The sequence below is a fragment of the Geotrypetes seraphini genome, chromosome 3 (assembly GCF_902459505.1).
Source record: "Geotrypetes seraphini chromosome 3, aGeoSer1.1, whole genome shotgun sequence".
Taxonomy (NCBI): domain Eukaryota; kingdom Metazoa; phylum Chordata; class Amphibia; order Gymnophiona; family Dermophiidae; genus Geotrypetes; species Geotrypetes seraphini.
The window spans coordinates 204697647-204722602 of record NC_047086.1 but is presented as its reverse complement, the minus strand read 5'-3'; the positions used below and the strand labels follow the sequence as shown (position 1 = coordinate 204722602).

Genomic DNA, 24956 nt, shown 5'->3' with positions numbered 1-24956 from the left:
AATGTCCTGTAAGGTACCACTATCTGTACCCTGTAATCCCCTTCGCTTCCAGGAAGTCATCCAGTCCCTTTTTGAACCCTAGAATTGTACTCTGTCTTATCACCTCTCCGGGAAGCGCGTTCCAGGTGTCCACCACCCTCTGAGTGAAGAAGAACTTCCTTGCATTCGTTATGAATCTGTCTCCTCTCAGTTTTTCTGAATGACCTCTTGTTTTAGTTGTCCCTGCTAGTCTAAAGAATCTGTCCCTCTCCACCTTCTCTATGCCTTTCATGATTTTATAAGTCTCTATCATGTCCCCTCTCAGTCTCCGCTTCTCCAGGGTAAAGAGCCCCAGCCTGTCTAACCGTTCGGCATATGAAAGGTTCTCCATACCCTTTATCATCCTCGTTGCCCTCCTCTGGACCCTCTCGAGTATTGCCATGTCCTTCTTGAGGTATGGCAACCAGTATTGGACGCAGTATTCCAGATGTGGGCGCACCATTGCTCGATACAGTGGTAGGATAACTTCCTTCGTTCTGGTAGTGATACCTTTCTTGATAATGCCCAACATTCTGTTCACTTTTTTTGAGGCCGCTGCACATTGTGCCACCGGCTTCATTGTGTTATCCACCAATACCCCCAGATCTTTTTCTTGGCTGCCTTCCCCGAGTACCCTCCCTCCCATCGCACAGCTGTACATGGAGTTCCCCTTCCCTATGTGTAAGACCTTACATTTCTCCACATTGAAGCTCATCTGCCATTTTTTTGCCCACTCACTCAGTTTGTTCAGGTCGCTCTGCAGTTCTTTGCATTCCTCAACAGTTCTGACCCTGCTGGAGAGTTTTGTGTCATCCGCGAACTTGATAACTTCGCACTTTGTCCCCGTTTCTAGATCATTAATAAATATATTGAACAGCAGTGGTCCCAGCACTGACCCTTGCGGAACACCACTTGTGACCCCTATCCAGTCAGAGTAGTGCCCCTTTACTCCTACCCTTTGTTTCCTGTCCGCCAGCCAATTTTTGATCCATCTGTGCACGTCCCCTTCCACCCCGTGACTCCACAGTTTCTTCAGTAAGCGCTCATGGGGCACCTTGTCGAAGGAAATCTAGATATATAATGTCTACTGGGTCACCTTGGTCCAATTGCTTACTTATCCCCTCAAAGAAATGCAGTAGATTTGTCTGGCATGATCGGCCTTTACAGAAACCATGCTGGCTCGATCTCATCAAATTATTTTTTTCTATATGCTCATTGATACCTTCCCTGATCAGTGATTCGGCCATCTTCCCCGGAACAGAGGTTAAGCTCACTGGTCTGTAGTTTCCCGGGTCGCCTCTCAATCCTTTTTTGAAGATCGGTGTAACATTCGCTATCTTCCAGTCCTCCGGGATTACCCCTGTTCTCAAGGACAGGTTGCAAATATGCTGCAGTAGCTCTGCTGTTTCATCTCTGAGCTCTTTCAGTATTCTCGGGTGGATCCCGTCTGGGCCCGGAGCTTTGTCCGTTCTTAATCTATCTATCTGCCTGAGAACGTCTTCGAGGCTTACCTCCATGCATGATAATTTCCCCTCTTGATCTCCCCTGAAGATTTTTTCCGGTTCTGGCACACTGGATGTGTCCTCTATTGTAAAGACCGACGAGAAGAACTTGTTTAGCCTACCAGCCACTTCTTTTTCCTCTTTCACCACTCCCTTCCGGTCACCCTCATCCAGGGGCCCCACCTCCTCCTTCGCTGGCTGTTTCCCTTTCACATATCGGAAAAATGGTTTGAAATTTCTTGCTTCCTTGGCCAGTCTCTCCTCATACTCTTTCTTGGCTTTCCTGACTATTCGGTGACATTCTTTTTGATGCTTCCTGTGCTCTCTCCAGTTTCCTTCAGTTTTATCTTTTTTCCACTTCCGAAATGATATTTTCTTGTCTCCTATCACCTTCTTTACTTCACTGGTTATTCATGCAGGGTCCCTCGTCTGATTCTTCTTGGAACCTTTCCTAAATCTTGGTATATATAGGTTTTGCGCCTTGTTTACTGTGTCCTTGAATAGGGACCAGGCTTGCTCCACAGTCCGAGTTTCCTTGGAGCTGTTTCTGAGCTTCTTTCTCACCATTTGTCTCATGGCATCATAGTTCCCTTTCTTGAAGTTAAATGTTGTTGCCTTGGTTCTCTTTCCCATAGGTAGTCCTACTTGCACTTTGAACTGAATCATGTTGTGGTCACTGGTTCCTAGTGGTCCCATGACCTCCACATCCTTTGCGGGTCCTTTCAGCCCATTGAGGATCAGATCCAGAATCGCTGATCCTCTCGTTGGTGCCTCGACAAGTTGTTCCATGAAGCAGTCCTGGACTGCCTCCAGGAACTCCGTTTCCCTTGCACATTTTGAAATTCCAAGACACCAGTCTATACCAGGATAGTTGAAATCTCCCATAACTATGGTGTTTGGGTTCTTGCATTCCCTTTTCAGCTCGGCTACCATTTCTGTATCCTCAGCTTCAGTTTGCCCAGGTGGACGGTAGAACAGTCCCATCTTTATCTCGGATCCGTTGCTTCCTGGTACTTTGATCCACAATGACTCCAGTTGGGCATTTGTCACTGCTGTGTCCACATTGGTTGAGTGAATGGTATCCCTTATGTATAGTGCTATTCCTCCCCCTTTCTGGTAAGTCCTGTCTTTTCGGTAGAGTTTGTATCCTGGCAGTACTATGTCCCATTTGTTTTCCTCGTTCCACCATGTTTCCGTGATCCCTATGATGTCTAATCTCTCATTATTGGCCATGACTTCTAGTTCCCCAATTTTGTTCTTTAGGCTCCTTGCATTAGTATACATGCAGTTCAACTCCTGGCATTTTCCCTTCCTTTCTATTTTCCCTTGCATTCCATTCTTCATTCTGTCCCCTTCCTGCCCTGCCAACTCCTGAGTATTGTCTCTTTTGTCCTCTCTTTGTGGTAGATTCCTATTGCCTTCCCCTTGTGGCGTGTTCCTATTGTCCTCCTCCTGTTCCTTCTCATCATCCAGTCCCATTTTGACTTCCCCTTTCAGCATGCTCATCCTTTCCCCCTCTCGCTTTATCTGTCTCCCTTGTTTGTTCATAGTCTGTTTCTTGCCACTTGTGTCTTCCCCGTAATCTTTCCCCTCAGTACCCTCACTGGATACTGTTTCCCGAACCGTCGATACCAGGTCGACTGTCGGCTTTCCCCTTCTCCTTAGTTTAAAGCTTGCTCTATCGCTCTTCTGACGTTATTTGCTAGTTGTCTAGTTCCCGCCTTGCTCAGGTTTAGACCATCCTTCTTGAAAAACTTGTTCTTTCCCCAGAACGTTGTCCAGTTCCTCACGAAGAGAAATCCCTCTTCCTCACACCATCTTCTCATCCATGCGTTAATTGATTGTAGCTCCATCTGCCTCTTCGTTTCTGCCCTCGGTACTGGCAGGATCTCTGAGAAGGCTATCCTCTGGGTCCTCATCTTCAGTTTCCTTCCTAAGATCTTGAATTGTTCAGTCAGTGCATTCTTGCTGTAGTCCTTCCTGGTGACATCGTTCGTCCCGACGTGGACTATCACTGCTGTCTCTTCCGTCTCTGCTCCTTCCAGGATTCTCTCAATCTTGTCAACGATGTCCTTTGTTCTCGCTCCTGGGAGACAGGTCACTAGCCGATCCTCTCTCCCTCCTGCTATGTGACTGTCAACGTGCCTCAGGATTGAGTCTCCCACCAGGATTGCAGATTTCCCTTCTTTCAGCCTCCGTGTCGGTCGCAGGTCTGTGTCCTTGGTGTTCTTCATTTCTTCCAGCAAGGTTCCTCCGTGGGTATCCTCTACCTTGGTGTCAGATGTTTCTTGTCCTCTGCTCTGTGTGTCTTCCTCATTTCCGTGCTCCTGTTCTTCCACTCTCCGTGTCAGTCGCAGGTCTGTGTCCTTGGTGTTCTTCGTTTCTTCCAGCAAGGTTCCTCCGTGGGTATCCTCTACCTTGGTGTCAGATGTTTCTTGTCCTCTGCTCGGTGTGTCTTCCTCATTTCCGTGCTCCTGTTCTTCCACTCTCCTGTAGGCATCCTCGATGAACCTCTCGAGCTCCCTGACCTGTTCCTCAATGTACCTCTCTCGCATGGGGTCTTCGGCTGTCTGGAAGGGGGCTTCGGAGATGTAGAGTCCCTCCAGCTCCTGGATCCTGAGCTTCAGTCGACTGACTTCTCTCTTCAAGCTCTCCATTTCCTGACATCGTCCGCACACATATGACTGCTGCCCGGAGGGGAGGTAGTCATACATGTGGCAGTCCGTGCAGTACACTGGGAAGCTCATCCTTCGGGTTCCTTCCGCTTCCAGATTTGTCCGCTCTCTAGGCGTCCTGTTGCTCTTTGCTAGTGTGTTCACTCCTGTGCCTGGCTCTTCCTTACCTTCTTCGTCTTTCGCTTCCTTTTACTTATGCGCTTGTGCTATTTGCCCCTTGTTTACCCTCTGTGGCTGCCTTCTCCTTTAGCTTGTGTTCTCTCTTGAGTTCGCCTTTTCTTGTCCTGCTGAGCTTGTTACTGCTGTCTCTGTATATGTGTGTGCGCTACCTTCTTGGCCTGCTTCTACCCTGTCTTCTGCCCTTGCTATTGTTCCTTTGATGTGTGGTCCTTCCTGAGCCTACTCCTTCCTTCTTTTCTGGGTTTGCTTCCCTTTTGCTTGTGTGTGCGTGTATGTATATACTTCCTTACCTTGCTGTCTTCCTTTCTTGGAGTCCTTGAATATAGTGACCCGGCCTGCCCTTCTTAAGGCCCTTCGCAAAGGCGCTCTTGCTAAGGCGAGCGCCTTTTCCGCTCGCCTTCGCCGCGCGCCGAACGGCTGTGCGCCGTTGGCTCCCCTCCTTCAAGGGGGAGTCTGGGCGATGACGCTGCGCTGATGCGGTGGGGGTGGGCGGAGCCTCCTCTCGCCGCTACCCGCTCCTCGCCGCTTCTGAAGCTGGTCTCCGGCCCCTGTCTCCTCTCTCCGGCTCCCCTGGCTTGTCTCCTCTCACTCCTCCTCTCTTCGCTGCTGCTATCACGCGGCTCTGGTTGCCTTCGCGCCGCGGCTCCCCTCCTTCAAGGGGGAGTCTGGGCGATGACGCTGCGCTGACGCGGTGGGGGTGGGCGGAGCCTCCTCTCGCCGCTACCCGCTCCTCGCCGCTTCTGAAGCTGGTCTCCGGCCCCTGTCTCCTCTCTCCGGCTCCCCTGGTTTGTCTCCTCTCACTCCTCCTCTCTTCGCCGCTGGTAGAATTATGTTCTTAGTGAGATATTTTTCGCTCCATAAGATGCACTTTTTTTCCACCCAAAAGTGGGTGGAAATGTCGGTGCGTCTTATGCAGCGAAGATACTTCTATGGTTTTTTTAAACACCCCAGCCCCACCTGGTACCTTTTTAAATGCCCGATACGGCCCTCCCTAGTGTTGGTGAGCGCCCGGCTGTCTCAAGGTCCTTTTGGAAGCCTCCTCTCACTCTCACCCGTCACCCCCTGGTGTTCAGATCCAGCGTTCTGCCGGGGCCTTCATGACAGGTGGGGCCTTACCTCCAAGCTGCTTCCCGCACCCAACTGCTGAGCTAATTACGGCAGCCTGCAGAGTGAACATAGCAGGCTGCCGTCAGTCTCTGAAGCACGTTCTCTCTGCCGCGGTCCTGCGCCTGATGTTAGAGGAGGGGCGGGACAGTGGCAGAGGGAACGTGCTTCAGAGGCCAATGGAAGCCTGCTAAATTCGCTCTGTAAGCTGCTTTAATTAGCTCAGCGGCAGTCAAAACGACCTATCTCGCTGGGTGCGAGAAGCAGCTTGGAGGCAAGGCTTCGCCCGTTGCAAGGGCCCCAGTATGACGTTGGATCTGGACACCAGGGGGGCGTTGAGAGTGAGAGGAGGCTTCTAAAGGACCTTGAGGAGGGGCGGGACAACAGACTTGATGACAAGGCAGATACTGGACTAGAGGGGGTAGAGAGGGGAAACACACTCAAAATGTTATCAGAAGGAAGATAGAAAAAGGGAGAAACCTGAAACAAAGGGGAGGCAGAAGAGAGGGGGCAGATGTTGGACTTCGGGGTGTATAGAGGGAAGAGAGAAAGAGATTGCAGAGAGGTGGAAAGATTCTGGACCAGGGAGGGAGGAAGGAAGGAGAGAGAGAGAGAGAAGCAGAGAAAGACCTGGAAGAAAGGAGAACAAATGCTGGACATGGGGATGGGATGGGATGGGGGGTTGTAAGCAGAAGAAAGACAGAGAGAGAGAGAGAGGCCTGGACCAAAGGGGAAAGACAGGAGGCAGATGCTGGACTATGGGAGGTGCAGACAGAAGAGTCAGAGGGGGAGAGACCCTGAGGAAGAACAGAGGAGGGAGAGAGAGGGAGACCTGGAACATAGGTGGTGGTAGGTACAAAGGATAACTGACACTGGATCTAGGGAGGGTAAGCAGAGGGAAAAGAGATAGAGACCTGGACCCAAAGGGGATGGGGATGGATTGTGAAAGAAATGTTGGATGCACAGTCAGAAGGAAGTCCAACCAGAAACTAATTAAATCACCAGACAACAAAGGTAGGAAAAATTATTTTATTTTCAATTTAGTGATCGAAATGTATCAGTTTTGAGAATTTATATCTGCTGTGTGTATATGAAAAATGAAAGGAAAAAATTGCATTATAATTAGTAGGGGAGGGGGGACAGGGTGCAGAGCCTGGCAAGGAGTGTGGGGTTGGGTGCAGAGCCTGGCAGGGAGTGAGGGGGGCTGGGTGCAGAGCCTGGTATATGTTAATATACAATTTGGTTCAGAATGGTTTTTTTCTTGTTTTCCTACTCTAAATCTAGGGTGCATGTTATGGCCAGGTGCGTCTTATGGAGTGAAAAATACGGTATATTGGTCCTTGGTTGAATTCCAATTAGAAAATGACATGAGGATACAGTTTGTCCCTGCCCCATCCCCGCAGGCTCTGTCCCATCCTCTTTGAAACCATCCATGCCTCATTCCTATGGGCTCCATCTTCATCATAACCCTGTCCTCTCAAGTTCTGTCCCCATTCCTGCAGACTCTGTCTTCATTTGCACAAGCCTTGAACATTTAAATCTTTATTGAAGAATAAAAAAGAAGGAGGGTAGGGTAAGGATTTATTTTAAGTTAATAGAGGATAATGATAAGTTTTTCAAGTGTTTAACTAAGTGTTGTTTCTTATAATTCTTGTACACTTTATGAGAGGGTAAAATGACTTAAGCCAAATAGTGTTGGGAGGGAGGGTGGGTTATGGGTTTATATATATATATACAATTGTTATTGTCTTGATGGATTTATCAAGTGTTGTTTCTGAAACTATGTATGATTTTTCTTGTACACTTGAATGATTAAAAAGGAATAAAGAATTAAAAAAAAAAAAAAAGAAGAAGAAAAAAGGATAATATTCTGTACAACTGTTTATAAATCACAATAGAGCCTTCTATTTTGATCTGGTTTTGGTACAATCTTCCCAAAGATTTAGTTGCCTATGTTTTTACATCTTCTGGGAAGGTAATTGGATTGTCTTTCAGACATGAGTGTAGAAGAGAACCTAAATTGTGTAATGGATGAACAGAAAAATGTGTCTGTTAAATGTTGGAAATTCTCTTTGATGCCAGTAACTATGGATGAATCTGTTGCAGTAACAGCAAAGATGCCTAAGCAGCTGGGCACATGATGGAAGGATGTTGCAGATGGTAGAAGTCTGATCAGAAGACAAGACTCTTGTTGCCACTTCAATGGCACACAATACACAAATGATGTCATTTAACAGTAGTTCATTTATTTTTTTTTTATAATTCTTTATTCATTTTTTCATCTTTCAACAAGTGTACAATACATATATCAAAACTTAACAAATCACTTGAAAATCTTATCAGCAATGTCTTTATATAAATAATAATCCCTCCTCCCCCCTTCCCTCCCTCCCTGATATTAATTTCCAAATAACTCCAAATAGTTCATTTAAATCCAAAAGCAGCTTCTGCAGTTTTTTAAATCATTGAATTCAGTTGCCAGTTGCTTAAGATGTGTTAAGTTTTTACATATTGATACTAGTCTCAAGTTTTTAGGGAATGACACAGGGATAAAGTTTGACCCTGTCCTTGTGGGCTCTGTCCCCATCTCCACAGGCTTTGTTCCCATCCAGTCCCTGCAGGCTCTGTCCTCTTCTCTACCCCGCGGTTAACTGTGAGTACCTGTCCCCATGTCATTCTCTAATTCCAATCTCTTAGATCTGAAGAGAAACTGTAGATGATTGTAATGTTTATGGAGAAGGACTTTGGATCCAGACTGGAAAATAGTCTGGCTAGAAAATTCTGACAGTTATAAGAAACAAATTAAGAATGCAAAACTTCAGTACTATTCTAAAGAAATTGGTACTACTGTTGGATTCTAAACATTTGTTTCATATTTTTTCAAAATTAACTCAATCTTTGGCTTCACTTATCTCAAATTCAACTCGAGTCAATACAGTTAATTGTCAGAATATACTACTACTACTAGTTTATCATTTGTATAGTTCTTAACTGTATATACTGCACTGTACATTTAACATGTAATAGATGGTCCCTACTCAAAAGAGCTTACAATCTAATTTAAGACAGATGCGACATAAAGGGGTTGGGGAGTTTCTTGCAGAGAGAATGGTAGGATGGACATAGGTATCTTACGGTGAGTGGGAGTCTATGAGTTGCAGTCTCAAAAATGTGGGCCTTTAGCTTGGATTTGAATACTGTTAGAGACAGAGCCTGATGTAATGATTCAGCCAGTCTCTTTCAGGTATACGATGCAACAAGATAAAAGGGATGGAGTCTAGAATTGGCAGTGGAGGAGAAAGTAATGGATAGGAGGGACTTAACCGATGAACGGAGCTCACGGGGGAGGAGGGGAGCATGTGGGTGATATTGGAGGCTGCAGAGTGAATGTACTTGTAAGCCAGTAAGAGGAGTTGGATGGGGAGTTAATGAAGTGGCTTGAGGAGAGGGGTAATGTGAGTATGGCAGCTCTGGTGGAATTTAAGTCGTGTAGCAGAATTTTGAACAGATTGAAGGGGAAAAAGATAGTTGAGCAGAAGACCTGAGAGAAGCAAGTTGCAGTAATCTAAGCGAGAGGTGATGAGAATATAGATAAGGGTTTTGGTAGTTTGCTGGAGAAGAGAGATTGGATTTTGGTAATATTATAGGGGAAAATGTGACAGGCTTTAGCAGTTTGTTGGATCTGAGCAGAGGAGAGAGGGGAATCAAAGATAACCCTGAGGTTGTGAGCTGATAAGACAGGGAAGAGGAGAGTGTTTAACACAGAAATAGAGAATGGGGGGAGGGGGTTTTAGGTGGAAAAATTAGGAGCTCAGTCTTAGCCATATTCAGTTTTAGATGATAGTGAGACATCCAGATGGCAATGTTGAACAGGTAGGCCTGGATTCTTGCAAAGATCTCTGGTGTGGAGAGGTAGATCTGTGAGTCATCAATATAGATCAGAGTTTCTCAACTTCTGCAAGCCAAGTACCCCCTAAGTCTAATAAATATCAACCGAGTACCCCCACTCAAGCTCTGCCCCAGACCCACCTAGGCTCCACCCTTGACCCCACCCCATAATAATAGTACTAATTGTAATGCAATTTCCTCCATACATTTTTCATATACTTACAATATAATCTTAATATATAATGGCAAAACATTTTTAAAAAAACACAAAGCATATTGTATGCAGAGAAAATGTTATATTCGGGGGGGGGTTTCAAAGAGGTCAAGGCAGATGACTTTAAAATATGCAATGTCACCTCAGTAACAACTATAGAAAAATACACAAATATAGTACAAAATATTGACAGCTGATATAAATTCTCAAAACTGACACATTTCGATCACTACATTGAAAATAAAATCATTTTTCCTACCTTTGCTGTCTGATGATTTTATGAGTCTCTGGTTGCACTTCCTTCTGACTGTGCATCCAATATTTCTTTCTTTCTGCCTCCTGCATGCTTTCCAGACCTCATTCCATTCCTCAATCAACATCTCTCTGTCCCTCCATGAATCCAACTTTTCTTTTTCTCTCCTCCGCCTGCATTGGTAATATGTCTCCCTCTCTCATTTCTTCCCCTGCTGCAAAGGAAGTGGGGAAAGAGAGAGAGAGAGAGAGAGAGATCCAAGGTGCATTTCTCCAACTCCCTCTACTGCCACATCTAACAATTCTCCCTCCTTTCCATCAATCCAACATCTCTTTCTCTCTGCCTCCTGCACACTTCCTATCTTCCAGTCCTCATTCCCTCCCCAACCAACATCTCTCTCTCCCTCGATGAGTTCAACTTTTTACTCTCTGCCCTCTCCCCCTTCCCCTGAGTGTGACATTTCTCCTTCCCTCCCCATCCATCTCTCACACTCTCTTTCCATGAGTCCAACACTTTCTGCCTCCTGCACACTTCCTCTCCTCCGGACCTCATTCCCTTCCCCAACCAACACCTCTCTCTCTGTCCCTCTATGAGTCCAACTTTTCTTCCTCTCTCCTCCATCCCTATTGGCAACAAGTCTCCCTTTCTGTCTTTCACTGTCCATCTGTCTTGAGAGATCCAGGCATCTCTCTTACCCCCTCTACTGTCACATCCAACATTTTTTTCTCTCTCTCTCATCCCCTGGATCAGCACTGCCCACCAGCCACATGCCCATTTCTCCTTCTATCACCCCTTTCTAGCACAATGCCACATCTCTCCCTCCATCACTATGTCTAACATTCCTCCCCCTTGCAATCCTCTTCAATCTGTCCCTCTGTTCCCTTTTCACCACTATATCCAACATTTCTTCCTCTCATCCTCTCCCCTATGCATCTCCCTCTCCTGTCTCTATGACCAATTTTCCTTTCTTCCTTTCCCCATGTACCACCATCTTTCCCTCTCACTCACCCTCCCCCTTTCTATTCCCTCACTTCTATGTCCCCAGTTAGTGCCCCCTTCCTCCCTCTCTTCTGTGTCCCATGTTCATGCCCCCTCTCTTCCATCTGTGCCAAGTTCGTGCCCCCTCCCTGCATGTAAGTAGCTGCCCATCTGTAGAAGCCGCTTCTGTCTGCCATCTTCCTGTCTGCCCCCTGCCGCTGCCAGGGATAGCCAACCCAGTTCTTGTTTGAGCTGCACTCAGTCCTTTTGTTGGCAGTGGGGACGGGCAAGCAACAATTCACACGCTGCACGTGGCTGACTCACAAGCCTTCCCTCTGATATCATCTCTGATGTTGGAGAGAAGGTTTCTGGGTCAGCTACTTACGCAGAGTGTGAATTGCTGCATGCGCCATCCATGCAAGCAGTGCTGCTGAAGATCAAAGGAGCGAGCGCGGCTCGAAGAAGATGGTAACTATGTTGGCTTCGGGGGCAGGGGCAGGCAGAGATCAGTTTCAGCAGCGGATGAGTGGGGGTGGGGGGCAGGCAGTACGTGGAGGGGCATAATAAAAAAAAGCGTCTAAGTCCCCTTTTGGCCTAAGTCCTTAAACGTTCAAAGCAGAAGCAGGGAAAGTGTCCATAACCAAACCAAACGTCCTTGTTTTGATTATGGCCTTCCTCTGCCTAAACGCCCAATCACCACTATGTCTAAAAGTACACCCACACGACGTCTACACTTTTCAGCCATAATGAAACAAAAAAACGCCTAAGCCACAAACGTCCAACAGAAGGGCTTTTAGGTGAAGGAGGAGCCAGTCCTTCGCCTAAAAGCTGGATTCTGTAACCGGTGTCTGTCAAAAACAACACCGGTTACAGAATCACCCCCCCCCACAACCATCCAGGCAGGAGGGTGCCCAAGCCCTCCTACCATGTTGAACCGCGACCCCCCCCTCCTGACAACATCGGGTCAAGAGGGAGCTCAAGCCCTCTTGCCCCGGCCAACTGCGGCACCCCCGACGATATCGGGGCAAGAGGGAGCCCAAGCCCTCTTGCCCCGACGACTCCCTGACGATATCGGGAAAAGAGGGAGCCCAAGCCCTCTTGCCCCGCCGATTAACATTGGGCTAGGAGAGAGCCCATGCTCTCCTGGCCCCAGCGACCACCCCCCCCTGCGTCTCGATCGGGCCAGGAGGGAGCCCAAGCCCTCCTGGCCCAGGCGACCCCCCCCCCGCGTCTCGATCGGGCCAGGAGGGAGCCCAAGCTCTCTTGGCCCAGGCGACCACCCCTCTCGCGTCTCGATCGGGCCAGGAGGGAGCCCAAGCCCTCTTGGCCCAGGTGACCACCCACCTGCGTGTCGATCGGGCCAGGAGGGAGCCCAAGTCCTCCTGGCCCAGGTGACCCCCTACCCCCCACCCCCCACTACATTACGGGCCCTCGACGCAACCCCCCCTCCCCCCAACGGCCGCCCCCCAGAACCCCCGATCACCCCCACGCCGACCCGTGACCCCACCCCGGCCGACCCCACGACCCACCCACCCCCACCCCCCTTCCCCGTACCTTTTCAAGTTGGCCGGACAGACGGGTGCCAAACCCGCCCGTCCAGCAAGCAGCCGACTCCAGAATGGGGCCGGATTGACCCAGCCATCCCAAAGCCCCGACCACAGGTGCGGCCTAATTCGCCTGGGCCAATCAGAATAGACCCGGGAGCCTTAGGCCCCTCCTGGGGGCGGGGCCTGAGGCACATGGGCTGGGTTGGGGTCGGCCGGGGGGGTTGCGGGTTGGGGGGAGATCGTGGGTTCTGGGGGGGCGGCCATTGGGGAGAGGGGGGGTTGCATCGAGGGCAGGAGGGCCTGGGATCCCTCCTGCCCGTAATGTAGTGGGGGGGTGGGGGGTAGGGGGTCGCCTGGGCCAGGAAGGGCTTGGGCTTCCTCCTGGCCCGATCGAGATGCCGGGGGGGGGGGGTCGCCTGGGCCAGGAGGGCTTGGGCTCTCTCCTTGCCTGATGTTAATTGTTAATTGTGTGTGTGGGCGGGTGATGGATCGCAGCAGGAGAGATGCCTCATCTCCCCTAACGCGATGCCATCACTCCTCTACCGAAACTTTTGCAACCCGCAGCAGGAGAGATAGGGCATCTCTCCTGCCGCGGGTCACGGCAGTTCGGGTAGAGGAGTGATGGCATCGCGGTAGGGGAGATGAGGCATCTCTCCTGCCGCGATGCTTGTGGTGGAGGGCTAGACAGGTTGCGTTTTCGGCACTTAGACGCGTTTTGACTTGGTCTAAGTCAAAAACGTATAAGTGCCAACTAGGCAACCTGCCTAAGGTTTTGGTTATACCTGGTGTACGCCTAGGTTTAGGTCGTCCCCCTCCCGCCCACCGCCCGCCCTTTCCCCTCCTCTAAACACGCCTCTTTTATCTCTGTGCGTCTAGAGGCAGGGGAAAGGCCTAAGTTGGTTTTAGATATGTCTAAAAACCATCTTTGGTTATGGGTACTTGGACGATCAGGCTTTTTGATCGTCCAAGTAGCCACTTAGGACACTTTTTAGATGTTTTTTTTAAATTATTATTACCCCCTATAGGCTATGGTAGGGAGGGGAGGCAGGGGGCAAATTTTATGATTTAATATTAAACATTATAGAGATTCAAGTGATGTATTCAATTTCAACTGTCATTTATTGAAACACTTGTTGTAAGATGTAAAAATGAATAAAGAATTAAAAAAAACCCAACCCAACAACTTTTGTTACAGCACTGGGTGAGCCAGGTGTCGGCCTCCTTTATGCAGTGAATTCAAAGGATGAAGGAGCTTGCCTCCTTTGAGATACATACCTACCATTCTGCTTCTTCCACCGATAAACGTCTTTATGTTTCTCTGTGGAGGGCCTTTCGCATCGCTGCTGAGGCGGTTGTGTCTGCTTTATCACCCTAACTGATCTGAAGAATCTCAGAGACTCGCTGATGCCTCTGTGTTCTCTCAGACCGGTATGATTGGGGTGTGTATGGATGGTGAGTCTGTGGAGGTTTGGCTGGTGTGGTTGGTCTGGTGTGCCTTGCTGGATAGTATGCGTTGAGTGAATGGAGGGTGGGCAGAGTCCATTTATCTAAAAAGTTAGGCAGCCTTGCTTTGTTCCCCGAGGGGGCCTTCTAATTGCCTTAGGTCTGTACCCATGTATTAGAGATCAACTTCAGGCCACTACCGGCATTGATATTATTGTTTATATTATTCTTGCACAGCATTTACTTGCTGGGGGGTTTTTCCGCCTGTCTTTTCATGGTTGAGCGTTACTGTGGTCCTCCCGGGTCTGCCTGTTGTGTTATTTGTTCTTTCCTACTGTGGTGTTGTAGCTTCTGTTTATTTGTTATGGTGATGGCTGTTACCTCAATAAAAATTATTAAAAAAAAAAAAAAGATTAGATATAGCTTTAGGTAATCAGTTACTTTTGTTTTCATTTAATTTGTAGCAGCGTTTGATCTGATAGATCATGAGCTACTACTTTATCTTCTGGATTCTATAAGTTATCAGGAAAGGTTTTTAATTGGTTTAGAGGATTGCTTTAGGAGAGATTTTACTGTGTGAAATGGGACATTACTGTATCAGAGAATTGAAAAATGGTGGGCGGAAGGTTGATCATGTAACCCCATGGCTTAAAAAACTTCATTGGTTACCTGTAAGATCTCAAATCATTTTTAAAACTTTGGTGTTGAGTCTAAAGTCATTCACTACCATTCACTACCTTGGTGTCTAACACAAGTAATAATACTCTACCAGCCATTAAGATCATTACGGTCAGAGGGGGGCGATATGACTGTCCTCTTCCCAGCTGAAAAGCTTGTCTGTAAAACCAAGGGGGTCGATATTCAAATTGGTTCTTCTTTAAAATTATTGATAAGCTTCAGGAATTTTTATTTGTTCTGTTTTGTTTGTTTTTTGGGGGTGGTCAGATGGCTGAAGTTTGAGGAGGACGTGGAAGATGGTGGAGAGCGGTGGAGCAAGCCATACGTGGCCACGCTTTCACTGCACAGCCTCTTTGAGCTGAGGAGCTGCATTATCAATGGAACTGTCTTGTTGGACATCCACGTCAATACCATTGAGGAGATTGCAGGTAACACATAAAAAGGGGCAGGGCTAAGTTTACCAGCCAGATAGAGCCACCTAAAAGGGTGGTATATACTTGGCTACTGAGACTTAGCCAGATAGGAGCAAATATTGGCCTAGTTGGCTGTCTCGCCCGACCAAAAATAGAAAAAAAATTTAATGCCAGTTGGCAGATACGGCGTAAACAATGAATTTTCGGGTTTGCTTCAGACCGTGTGAGATGCACTGACAATCTCCCGTAGTCTGAATATTGGGGGGTGAGCCTTTGGGTTCCAAATCTTAGCTAGCTAGCCTTGATTTTTACCACTAGCTATCTAAATCAGTGGTTCCCAACCCTGTCCTGGAGGATCACCAGGCCAATCGGGTTTTCAGGCTAGCCCTAATAAATATGCATGGAGCAGATTTGCATGCCTGACACTTCTATTATATGCAAATCTCTCTCATGCATATTCATTAGGGCTAGCCTGAAAACCCGATTGGCCTGGTGGTCCTCCAGGACAGGGTTGGGAACCACTGATCTAAATCATCTTCTGAGTGTACAAAGAAACTCAACGATAAAAGAAATACATAGAACTGACAGTTTTCTTGCTTGTTTTCCCAACTGTCAAGTAAAAGTCTACTGTGGTACAGACATGAGGGTCACCCATGTGCTGATTCTGAGAGGCATGATCCTCAACAAAGCATCCCCTTAGAGCCACTAACATATATATTTAGGCTCATTTTTATTCAAAACCCAGAGGCTAAATATGACCAAAAATTACCTTAATGGAACTTTACCATTTTTTTTGAAAATTGGCCTGTGACTTGATAACCTAAGGCTCTTAGCAATCTCCCATGTTTTCAGTTGGTTTTGTTTTTTTTTTTTGTTCGATATGTTTATTATATTTTAAGAAATTACATACAACAATGATAATAGAATAACAGTACAGAACTGAACATAACCCGGTTCACTGCAATACAGTGGACTAACTATTCAATACTCCAGTGAAAAAATAACAGGAAGAGCATACAGTTACAAGCTCACATAAAATATGAACTAGTTCTGGGCTTTATCAGTACTTTCACAAAACTGAACCAAAGGTTAAACTTAAATAATGCATCTCAATGGCCACTAATTTGGTCTTGGAGAATGAGATGTACAGTGTCAGCATCTATGAGACAAACTTGGTTCTTTTTATTACATAGAGCTTTTTGGACCCCTACACGTTTGCAAAAATTAGACAGTTCTAAGTCCAATAAATGCTGGCACTGTAATCTAGAACCAGGGACATTAGATCATTTATTGTATCATTGTCCCTATATTAAAACTTTTTGGAATTCAATTTGGCCACAAATTAATAAATTGATGGAAAATCATATTGCAATATCATATGATACAATATTATTTGGAATGATGATGAGAAAAAAAAGTCAAATTTCACCAGAAAATAACAAGCTTTTATTAATTATGACAGGGGTTGCCATTCAGCATATAACCAACAACTGGAAGAATTATAACAACCTAAATTATACATTTTGGTGGAATACAATATGTCATATATTTAAAATGGAAAGAACAATAGCAATACAAAGGGGGACATATACTAAATTTATAAAAATATGGGGGCCATTGACAAAATACTGTAATGAATAAATAATAGGATTTTTCTTCTTTTCTTCTTTTAAGGATTTTTTTTTTTTTTATGACACACATAGAGGGGGGTAAGGAAAATAATTTCTACATAATATGTTATAATATATTATACAATATGTAATGTATGATTGAAAAATAATAGAAGGGTGGGGGGAGGGAGAGGGGATAAAATTTATTTAGAACATAATGTATTAGATATAAAAATGTTATTGAATATTCATCAATTGTATTCTAACATGTTGTACACTTTCTGTAAAATTTGAAAATTAAAAATATTATATTAAAGTAATAAAAGGGTGGGGGGAGGGTGAGGGGGAAAATTAAATTTAGATATATAATATATTAGATATAAAAGTGATACTATGTATTTATCAATTGTATTTTAATATTTTGTACACTTTATGTAAAATTTGAAAATAAAAAATAATGGAAAAAAATAAATAAATAAGGTACTATGATGTACCCACCCCCCAGTCAAAGGCATGCAAAGCAAAAAAAAAAAAAAAAAAAAATATGACGGTCTACTAGCCACCAGAGCAGCAAAAATAGACCACCACCTCTCAAATCTGCTGACCACGATGCTCAACTACAAAACATTCAGGAAAGAACTGAAAACTATACTATTCAAGAAATTTGTCAAATGATCTAACCAAACCGTATCGACCATTCCCATATCCTGACGCATACTATAGCTATCAACTTTGTAATCTCCATGGGAATGCCCAGGCTAATTTCTTATTGTAAACCGCCTAGAACTGAAAGGTATATTATGGGTCACCAGGCCGCACAGTGGTATAAAACATTATCTGGATATTTAAATAAAAAACCAAGGACTGTACTTAGAGATATTTGGAGCATTGAGATTAAGCATCAAATTAATGCATCTCAATGGCCACGTATTTGGTCTTGGAGGATAAGATGTACAATGTCTGCGTCTATGAGGCAAACATGGTTTTTCCTGTTGCATAGAGCACTCTGGACCCCTGTTCGCTTACAAAAATTGGATTGCTCTAAGTCTAATAGATGTTGGCATTGTCATCTTGAGGCTGGAACTCTAGATCATTTATTATTTTATTGTCCTTTTATTAATAATTTTTGGAAATTGATCTGGGGTCAAATAAATTGTATGTTAGAGAATCCTGTGGCCCTATCATATGACACAATTTTGTTTGGAATGTCTATGAGGGCCAAAAGTCAAATTTCATCGAATAATAACAAACTGTTAATGATTTTAACAGGAGTTGCCATCCAACATATAACACATAACTGGAAAGACTATAGAGGATTGAATTATTGTTTCTGGTGGAGTTCGGTTTGTCAGGTGTATGAAATGGAAAAAACATTGGCAATCAAGAGAGGTTATTATAAGAAATTTAAAGAGGTGTGGAGACCATTAATTGAGTATTATAATAAATAAATAATTATATTTATCCCCATTAAATATATGTAGGGGGGAGGAGGGATGGGTGGGTTTTATGACATTATGAGGGGTAATATATGAAAAGGGAGGGAGGGGAGATAGTTTATGGTATAAAATGAATGTAGAGTTTCAAGTGAAGAATGTATAGTATGATTTGAATTATTGTACACTTGTTTGCATAATGTAAAAACGAATAAAGATATTTAAAAAAAAAAAAAAAGAACTGAAAGGTATTGGTGGGATTGAAGATATCAATTTAATGTAATGTAATGTAAAATCCTTTCAAATTTAATTATGTAAACTAAACTAAACCTTAAGTTTGTATACCGTATCATCTCCGTAAACATAGAGCTCGGCACGGTTTACAGGTAAATCAATAAATGAGGGAAGGACATAATAAGAATTTTGAGGTTATGAAGAGGATAGCTAGCTTTACATTTTAAATAGATAGCTTTACGTTTTGGAGAAAAGCCAGGTTTTCAGATGCTTTCGGAATAATTGGAATGAGCCTAGGTTCCGCAGTGGGGTAGGGAGATTATTCCAAAGCTCAGTGAATTTAAAGAAAAGGGATTTCGCTAATTTACCTGCATACATGATGTCTTTTAACAAGGGGAAAGATAGTATGAGTATGTGGGAGGATCTAGTAGTGACAGGTCTTGAAGAATTCCAGGATAGTGGGATTAGGGTAGGAAGAATGCCTTGTAGGATCTTGAAAATTAGACAGGTACATTTAAAGTGAATCCTAGAAATCACCGGAAGCCAGCAAAGTTTTGATAGAAGCGGGAAACATGATCAAATTTGCTTTTTGCAAAGATCAACCTAGCCGCAGTGTTCTGGATCCGCTGAAGTCTTTGAAGATTTTTCTTGGTTAGACTTAGATAGATGAATTACAATAGTCCAGTCTGGAAAGAATGATTGATTGTACAAGGACAGCAAAATATTGCATTATGTAGCATAAAGAAGACCGCCAAAATTGAAAACATACAGCAGAGTTATTTTTCCAGTTATGAATGACAGTGAACAAAACAGCTGCAACAAAAATGTCAAATAGCTCTTATGATAATCATATACTAACTCAGGGATACAAATGGATCTAAGGATTATGTATTTCTATTCTAAAGGAATCTTAATAGATAAAATAGAAGAAATTCTACTCCAGTCATTTTTCCAAAACGGAATTAAGTTGTACACAAGAAAAACACACGTGTTCTGAAGAACCCATATCACTGTTACAAGGCCAGAATATGTTTGATTGTTAGGGATTTTCTTGTTGTTGTTTAACTGGGATCCATAAGACTTTATGAATTAAGAAAAATAAAAGCTCCCTTTTATCAAGCTGCATTAGGGTTTTTTTTTATTGCAGGCCGCTGTGGTAAAAGCTCTGATGCTCATAGGACTTCTATGAGCATTGGAGCTTTTACTGCAGCGGGCTGCGATAAAAAAAAAACCCTAATACAGCTTGATAAAAGGGGACCAAAGAGTGTAGAATTGGTGCAGAAGCTAAAGGACTTTCTCCAGAACCAATTCCAATCATTATCAGTCAAAGAAGTACCAGTTTCAAAGGGCCAAATATTTTGAAACACTAATAAACGAGAATCACTTTGGAGTTAGGAAAATAAGTAAACTATTCTATGTGAATCACCTATTTTGTTTAACATGTCTAGTAGATTTGGAGTAGATGAATTAATGTTATGATTTTGCAAAGATTTTGATAATGCAGTATGGAGTTTAATATACTGATAATAATTGAGTATTAGATAAATTATATTTATCCTGAAGGTACTTAAATGTATAGAATTGGTTGACATCCAACAAAATAAAGGACTTATAAACACAATTGTCTTTAATATGTGTAATGCACTTCGCAAAAAAGCTCAAAGTTTTTGAGTCAGCTTATAGTAGGTAAATGGTATCTTTCATTGAGCTTAATGTGTGCTATTTTTTTTCAATTAATTTTTGTTTTATAATTTTAATGTAAATAGTACTTAATGGCATCAATTTTAACAATGACAGGAACCAGCACTTATCTTAAAACTTTTCAACCGGTTCTTCTTTCATGTATACTTGTAGCCTTGTTCATGGCCCAAAGGGACCCATTTCGCCAATTTATTGGCTTCTTCAGGGGTCTACGTTCATGCTACAAGGATCAAATTAATAACTTATTAAAAGATTACTCACTGAACAGCTTTGCTTCCGTTCATAAGCAATAATGGTGCTGAAAATTGTCAGACACCATGCATGCGCTATTAAGCTGAGTGCTACTGATGCGCTTGAATAAGAATGACATCAGTAGCACTCAGCTTAATAGTGTATGCGTGGCGTCTGACAATTGCCAGTGCCATTTTTGCTTATGAATGGAAGCAAAGCTGTTTAGTGAGTAATCTCTTATATTGTGTGTTAGTTGTCTTTTAATATGTTGAAATGTAACAGTAGTTTTAATAAGTTATTCATTTGATCCTTGTAGCATAAACGTAGACCCCTGAAGAAGCCAATAAATTGGCGAAATGGGTCCCTTTGGGCCATGAACAAGGCTACAAGTATATATGATGGAACAACCGGTTGAAAAGTTTTAAGATAAGTGCTGGTTCCTGTCATTGTTAAAATTGATGCCATTAAGTACTATTTTGTTGGTTGAAAAAGAGGAGGACTTTTTCCATTGTTTGCTGGTTAGAATTGTTTGCTATCATATATATCCTTAATAGAGATAATGTATTACGGAAAATCCATTCTTGCCAAAGAAAAAGTTTGGTACTAATGTTGATCAAAGGATGACCCCAAAACATAGCATTTAAAGAATTTTTAATTTGTATTTTACAAAAAGAGTCAATAAACAGAACATCTTGTATTGTAGAAGATAAGGCCATTGATTCACTAGTGAAATGTCAGACATCTTGGGAAGATGTGCAAAGGGAGAGCATGTATTAATTATTGCTATATTGAAATCCAACTAGGGAAGACTCAAAAATTAAAGTAGACCATGTACAAGCCAACTTAATTAAAAATTAAAAAAATCATCATGCTTTGAAAAAATAATTGCTCATCCATACCACTATTTGAAACGCAAAGAGGGAACAAGCTACCAAAAGTTAGAAGCAGGCATAGGTTTGCTATCATTTCTGTATGACTCCTGCCCTATGCATATGTATGCATGCTGGATATGTCTCTCAGGTTTTGTTTTTGCATATAATTATTATAGTACGTATGTGTGGCTTTCTCTGTTTTTGGTGTAATTCTGAGTGAAGATGCCACAAAGGTAAGGCTGGCGGTTTATGCCTGTTTTTAACTTTTAGTAGATTGTTTCCTTTTTGCGATTCAAATTGCGATATGAATGTGCAATTATTTTTTCAAAGCATGATGATTTTTTTATTTTTTGCTGATAGGTGAATCTAGTATTTGACATAAACTACAAACTCATCTTTCTAAAGGCTGAACGGGTATGTAAATTTTGTCTTTTGATCTTTTGGTGTTATACACTTTTCCTAGTTCTGTTCCAATGCGGTGGTGGTTTTTAATTAAGAAATAGATCTTTTTGGATTCTTCCTTTTTTGTGAAACATCTTCCTCGTGTTGTGAGGTGTTCCATTGGGTCTTTCATACTTAGTTCAGCATTTTTGATAGTAATTGTTATGTTTGTTTTGTCACTTTGTCTTTGATCTATGACATTTCTTTTAGTTTAATATGACAATTGAAACTGATTACATGGATGATTTTCTTTTTTATATGAGAGATTTTACATTTGCAATTTATGAGGGACGTTCAATAATTTATCTGCCTGAATATGAAAGAAAGTAGCAAGCATATTGAAAAAAGTCTGTGCATGTGACATGCATCAAGGTTACTCATACACAGTTGCGGCTCAGTGCGAGTCTAACATTCCAAGAGACAGGCTGTCAGGAGAGTCCTTGTGTGAATCAAGTAAGAAACTGGTAAATCTGGAGCATTGTTCAGTGATAAAATTTTTCAAAAAAGAAGGGAAAAAGCCAAAGGAGATCCATGAACACATGACTGCAGTTTATGGTAAGTTTGCCCCATAATCCTGCAAAGTAAAATTTTGGAGCAAGCAGTTTAAGTGGAGTAAAGAGTCCATTGAAGATCACCCTCACACTGGATATCCTGTGGAAGCAACTTTCACAGAAATGTGCAAGAAAGTCGAGGATTTAATTTTGTCAGACAAAGTAAGGTTTCCTGAATAGCTGAAGAAATCAGTATCTGAGCAGGTACAGTTTGGAAAATAATTCATGAAAAGTTGGGCATGTCCAAGGTTAGTGCAAGATGGGTTCCAAGAAATCTGACGCTATATTAGAAGACCATGAGGATCCAGTGCTGTCATGAGAACTTCGAGTTGCTTTGTGAAGACCAAGTAAATTTTTTTTCATTGTTTAGTGACTGGAGATGAGACATGGGTCTATCACAGAGATTCTGAGTCCAAAATGGAGTCAATGCAGTGGAAGCACAAGTCATCCTCTACCCCCCAAAAGTTCAGGACAGAAAAATCAGCAAGCAAAGTCATGGCAGTTGTCTTCTGGGATGATGAAGGACTTTTGCTTCTGGAGTTTATGCCACATAAAACAACCATAACTGGGGAGAGTTACACCAACACAATGAAAGCTTTGCAGGAGTCAATCAAGGAGAAAAGATGAGGAAAACTCACAGCAGGCTTGCTGCTTCTTCACGACAATACACTGGTGCACATGTAACAACAATTACAAGCTGCCATCAGCAGCTGAACCATCCACCCTACAGTCCTGACCTGGCTCCCTCGGATTATTTCCTGTTCTGAGTTTTGAAGAAATCTCTCTGTGGACAACGGTTTTCAAGTGATGAAGAAGTCAAGGAAGCTATAACATCCTGGTTTGAAGGTCAAACAGAAGAATTATTTTCAAAGAGATTAAAATAATTGCAGGAAAAATGGTTTGGTTTTAAATTCTTTATTCATTTTTGCATGTTACAACAAGTGTAGCAGTTAAACTCATATGCACTTAAAGATACACACTTGATTAACTCTCATATATGCTTTAAGTATAACATTTCATAACAAATTAATATTCTGTAATATTTTAAAAATTATATAAGAAATCTAATATTTAAATTATTATTATTGAATAGAATAACCTCCCCTCCCTCCCTATTCAATAATACATAAAAGTTTCATTACTGTAAAACTATTCAAGTAGTCCTGTATTATGAAATAACAACAAGTAAAGCCCACCCATTTGCCCCCTAATCAAATATCTTATCATGGGAAAAGTTAATCATTCATTACAAAAATCAGTTAATGGTCCCCAGATTTTCTGAAATTTACTAAAATAACCTTTTTGCGTTGCTATAGTGAGTTCCATTTTGTATATATGACATACAGAATTCCACCAGAAATTGTAATTTAACCTGTCAAACTTTTTCCAATTGTATGTTATTTGCTGTATTGCTACTCCAGTCAAAATAAATAAAAGTTTGTTGTTATTTGACGAGATTTGACTCCTTGCTCTCTTAGTTGTTCCAAATAAAATAGTATCATATGTCAAGACTACCGGATTTTCTAACATCCTATTAATTTGAGGCCAAATTGATTTCCAAAATGATAAAATATATGGACAATAGAATAAAAGATGATCTAATGTCCCAACTTCAAGATGACAATGCCAACATCTATTAGACTTAGAGCTATCTATTTTTTGCAAACAAACAGGGGTCCAAAAAGCTCTATGCAAAAGAAAAAACCAAGTTTGTCTCATAGATGCTGACACTGTACATCTTAACCTCCAAGACCAAAGTCGTGGCCATTGAGATGCATTAATTTGATGCTTAATCTCAATGCTCCAAATGTCTCTGAGACCATTTTTTGGCTTTTTATTTACTAATCCAGATATTAATTTATACCACTGTGCGGCTCTATGATCCATGGAATCCATCTGAAAGCATAAGAATTCCAGACTATGATAATTAATAAGATTTTTCCATTCAGGGAACCCTACCTGAATGGCCTGCTTCAATTGTGACCATCTAAAATATTGCGACTTATTAAGACTAAATTTATGTTGCAACTGTGAAAACTCCAGCAGCTTACCCCACCCTCCCCAATTGGCTTTTGCAACGACACTAAAGCAATTCTGGGAATTTTACCAAGCCAAATAAATTTTGTTAAAATCCTATTTAATTTTTTATAAAAAGATCCCTGAAAGAAAACTGGTAACATCCCCATTTGGTAACAAACCACAGGCAAGATCATCATTTTAACAGTTTGTACTCTCTCCCACCAGGATAAATGTAGTGGATTCCATTGCTCACACATTTCTGTCACTTTCTGCAATAAACATTTTTCATTTATTTTCATTGTTTCATCCACTGTTTTTGTAATCCAAATTCCTAAATATTTTAAACCATCTTTCTTCCAAACAAAAGAAAATGCGTCAAATAAACCTTTTGTACAATGTATATTTAGTGGAAGAACTTCTGATTTATTCCAATTTATCTTATATCCTGAAAATTTTCCAAATTTCTCAATCAACTCAAGCAAACATGGAATGGTAGATTCTGGATTCCTCAAATAAAGCAAGATGTCATCTGCATACGCTGATACCTTATATTCTCTATCTGAATATGGTATACCTTGTATTTCCTTCACCTGTTGAATAGCCAATAATAAGGGTTCCAAAACAATATCAAACAGTAAAGGAGACAAGGGACAACCTTGTCTAACCCCCCTCTGCAAACTAAAACGTTCTGAAAACGTATTATTAATATATAATCTAGCAGCAGGGGAACTATACAACGTTTGTAATATTTGTATGAATCCTGAACCTATACCAAACCATTCCAATTGCAGGAAAAGTGGACGAAGTATGTAGAGGTATCAGGGGAGTATATTGAAGAAAAATAAAACAAAAAATTTATAAAAACTCTTTTTTTGCCTTCTGAAGTAGGTAAAATATTGAACACCCCTCGTATATATTACAACTCTTTGATATTATGTATTAATTATTTTTATTGTAGATGTCATTTTTTA

General features: G+C 42.5%; 1 protein-coding gene across 4 annotated transcripts in view; it reads left to right on the top strand.

Moving 5' to 3' along the window:
• SLC4A8 (solute carrier family 4 member 8) overlaps nt 1-24956 on the top strand; it is a 536451-nt gene that overhangs the window by 177772 nt on the left and 333723 nt on the right. For all 4 annotated transcript variants that reach the window (XM_033936812.1, XM_033936813.1, XM_033936815.1 and 1 more), the window contains one exon: nt 14748-14908. In XM_033936812.1, the coding sequence (XP_033792703.1) occupies nt 14748-14908 (161 nt within the window). The remainder of the gene's footprint in view (nt 1-14747; nt 14909-24956) is intronic.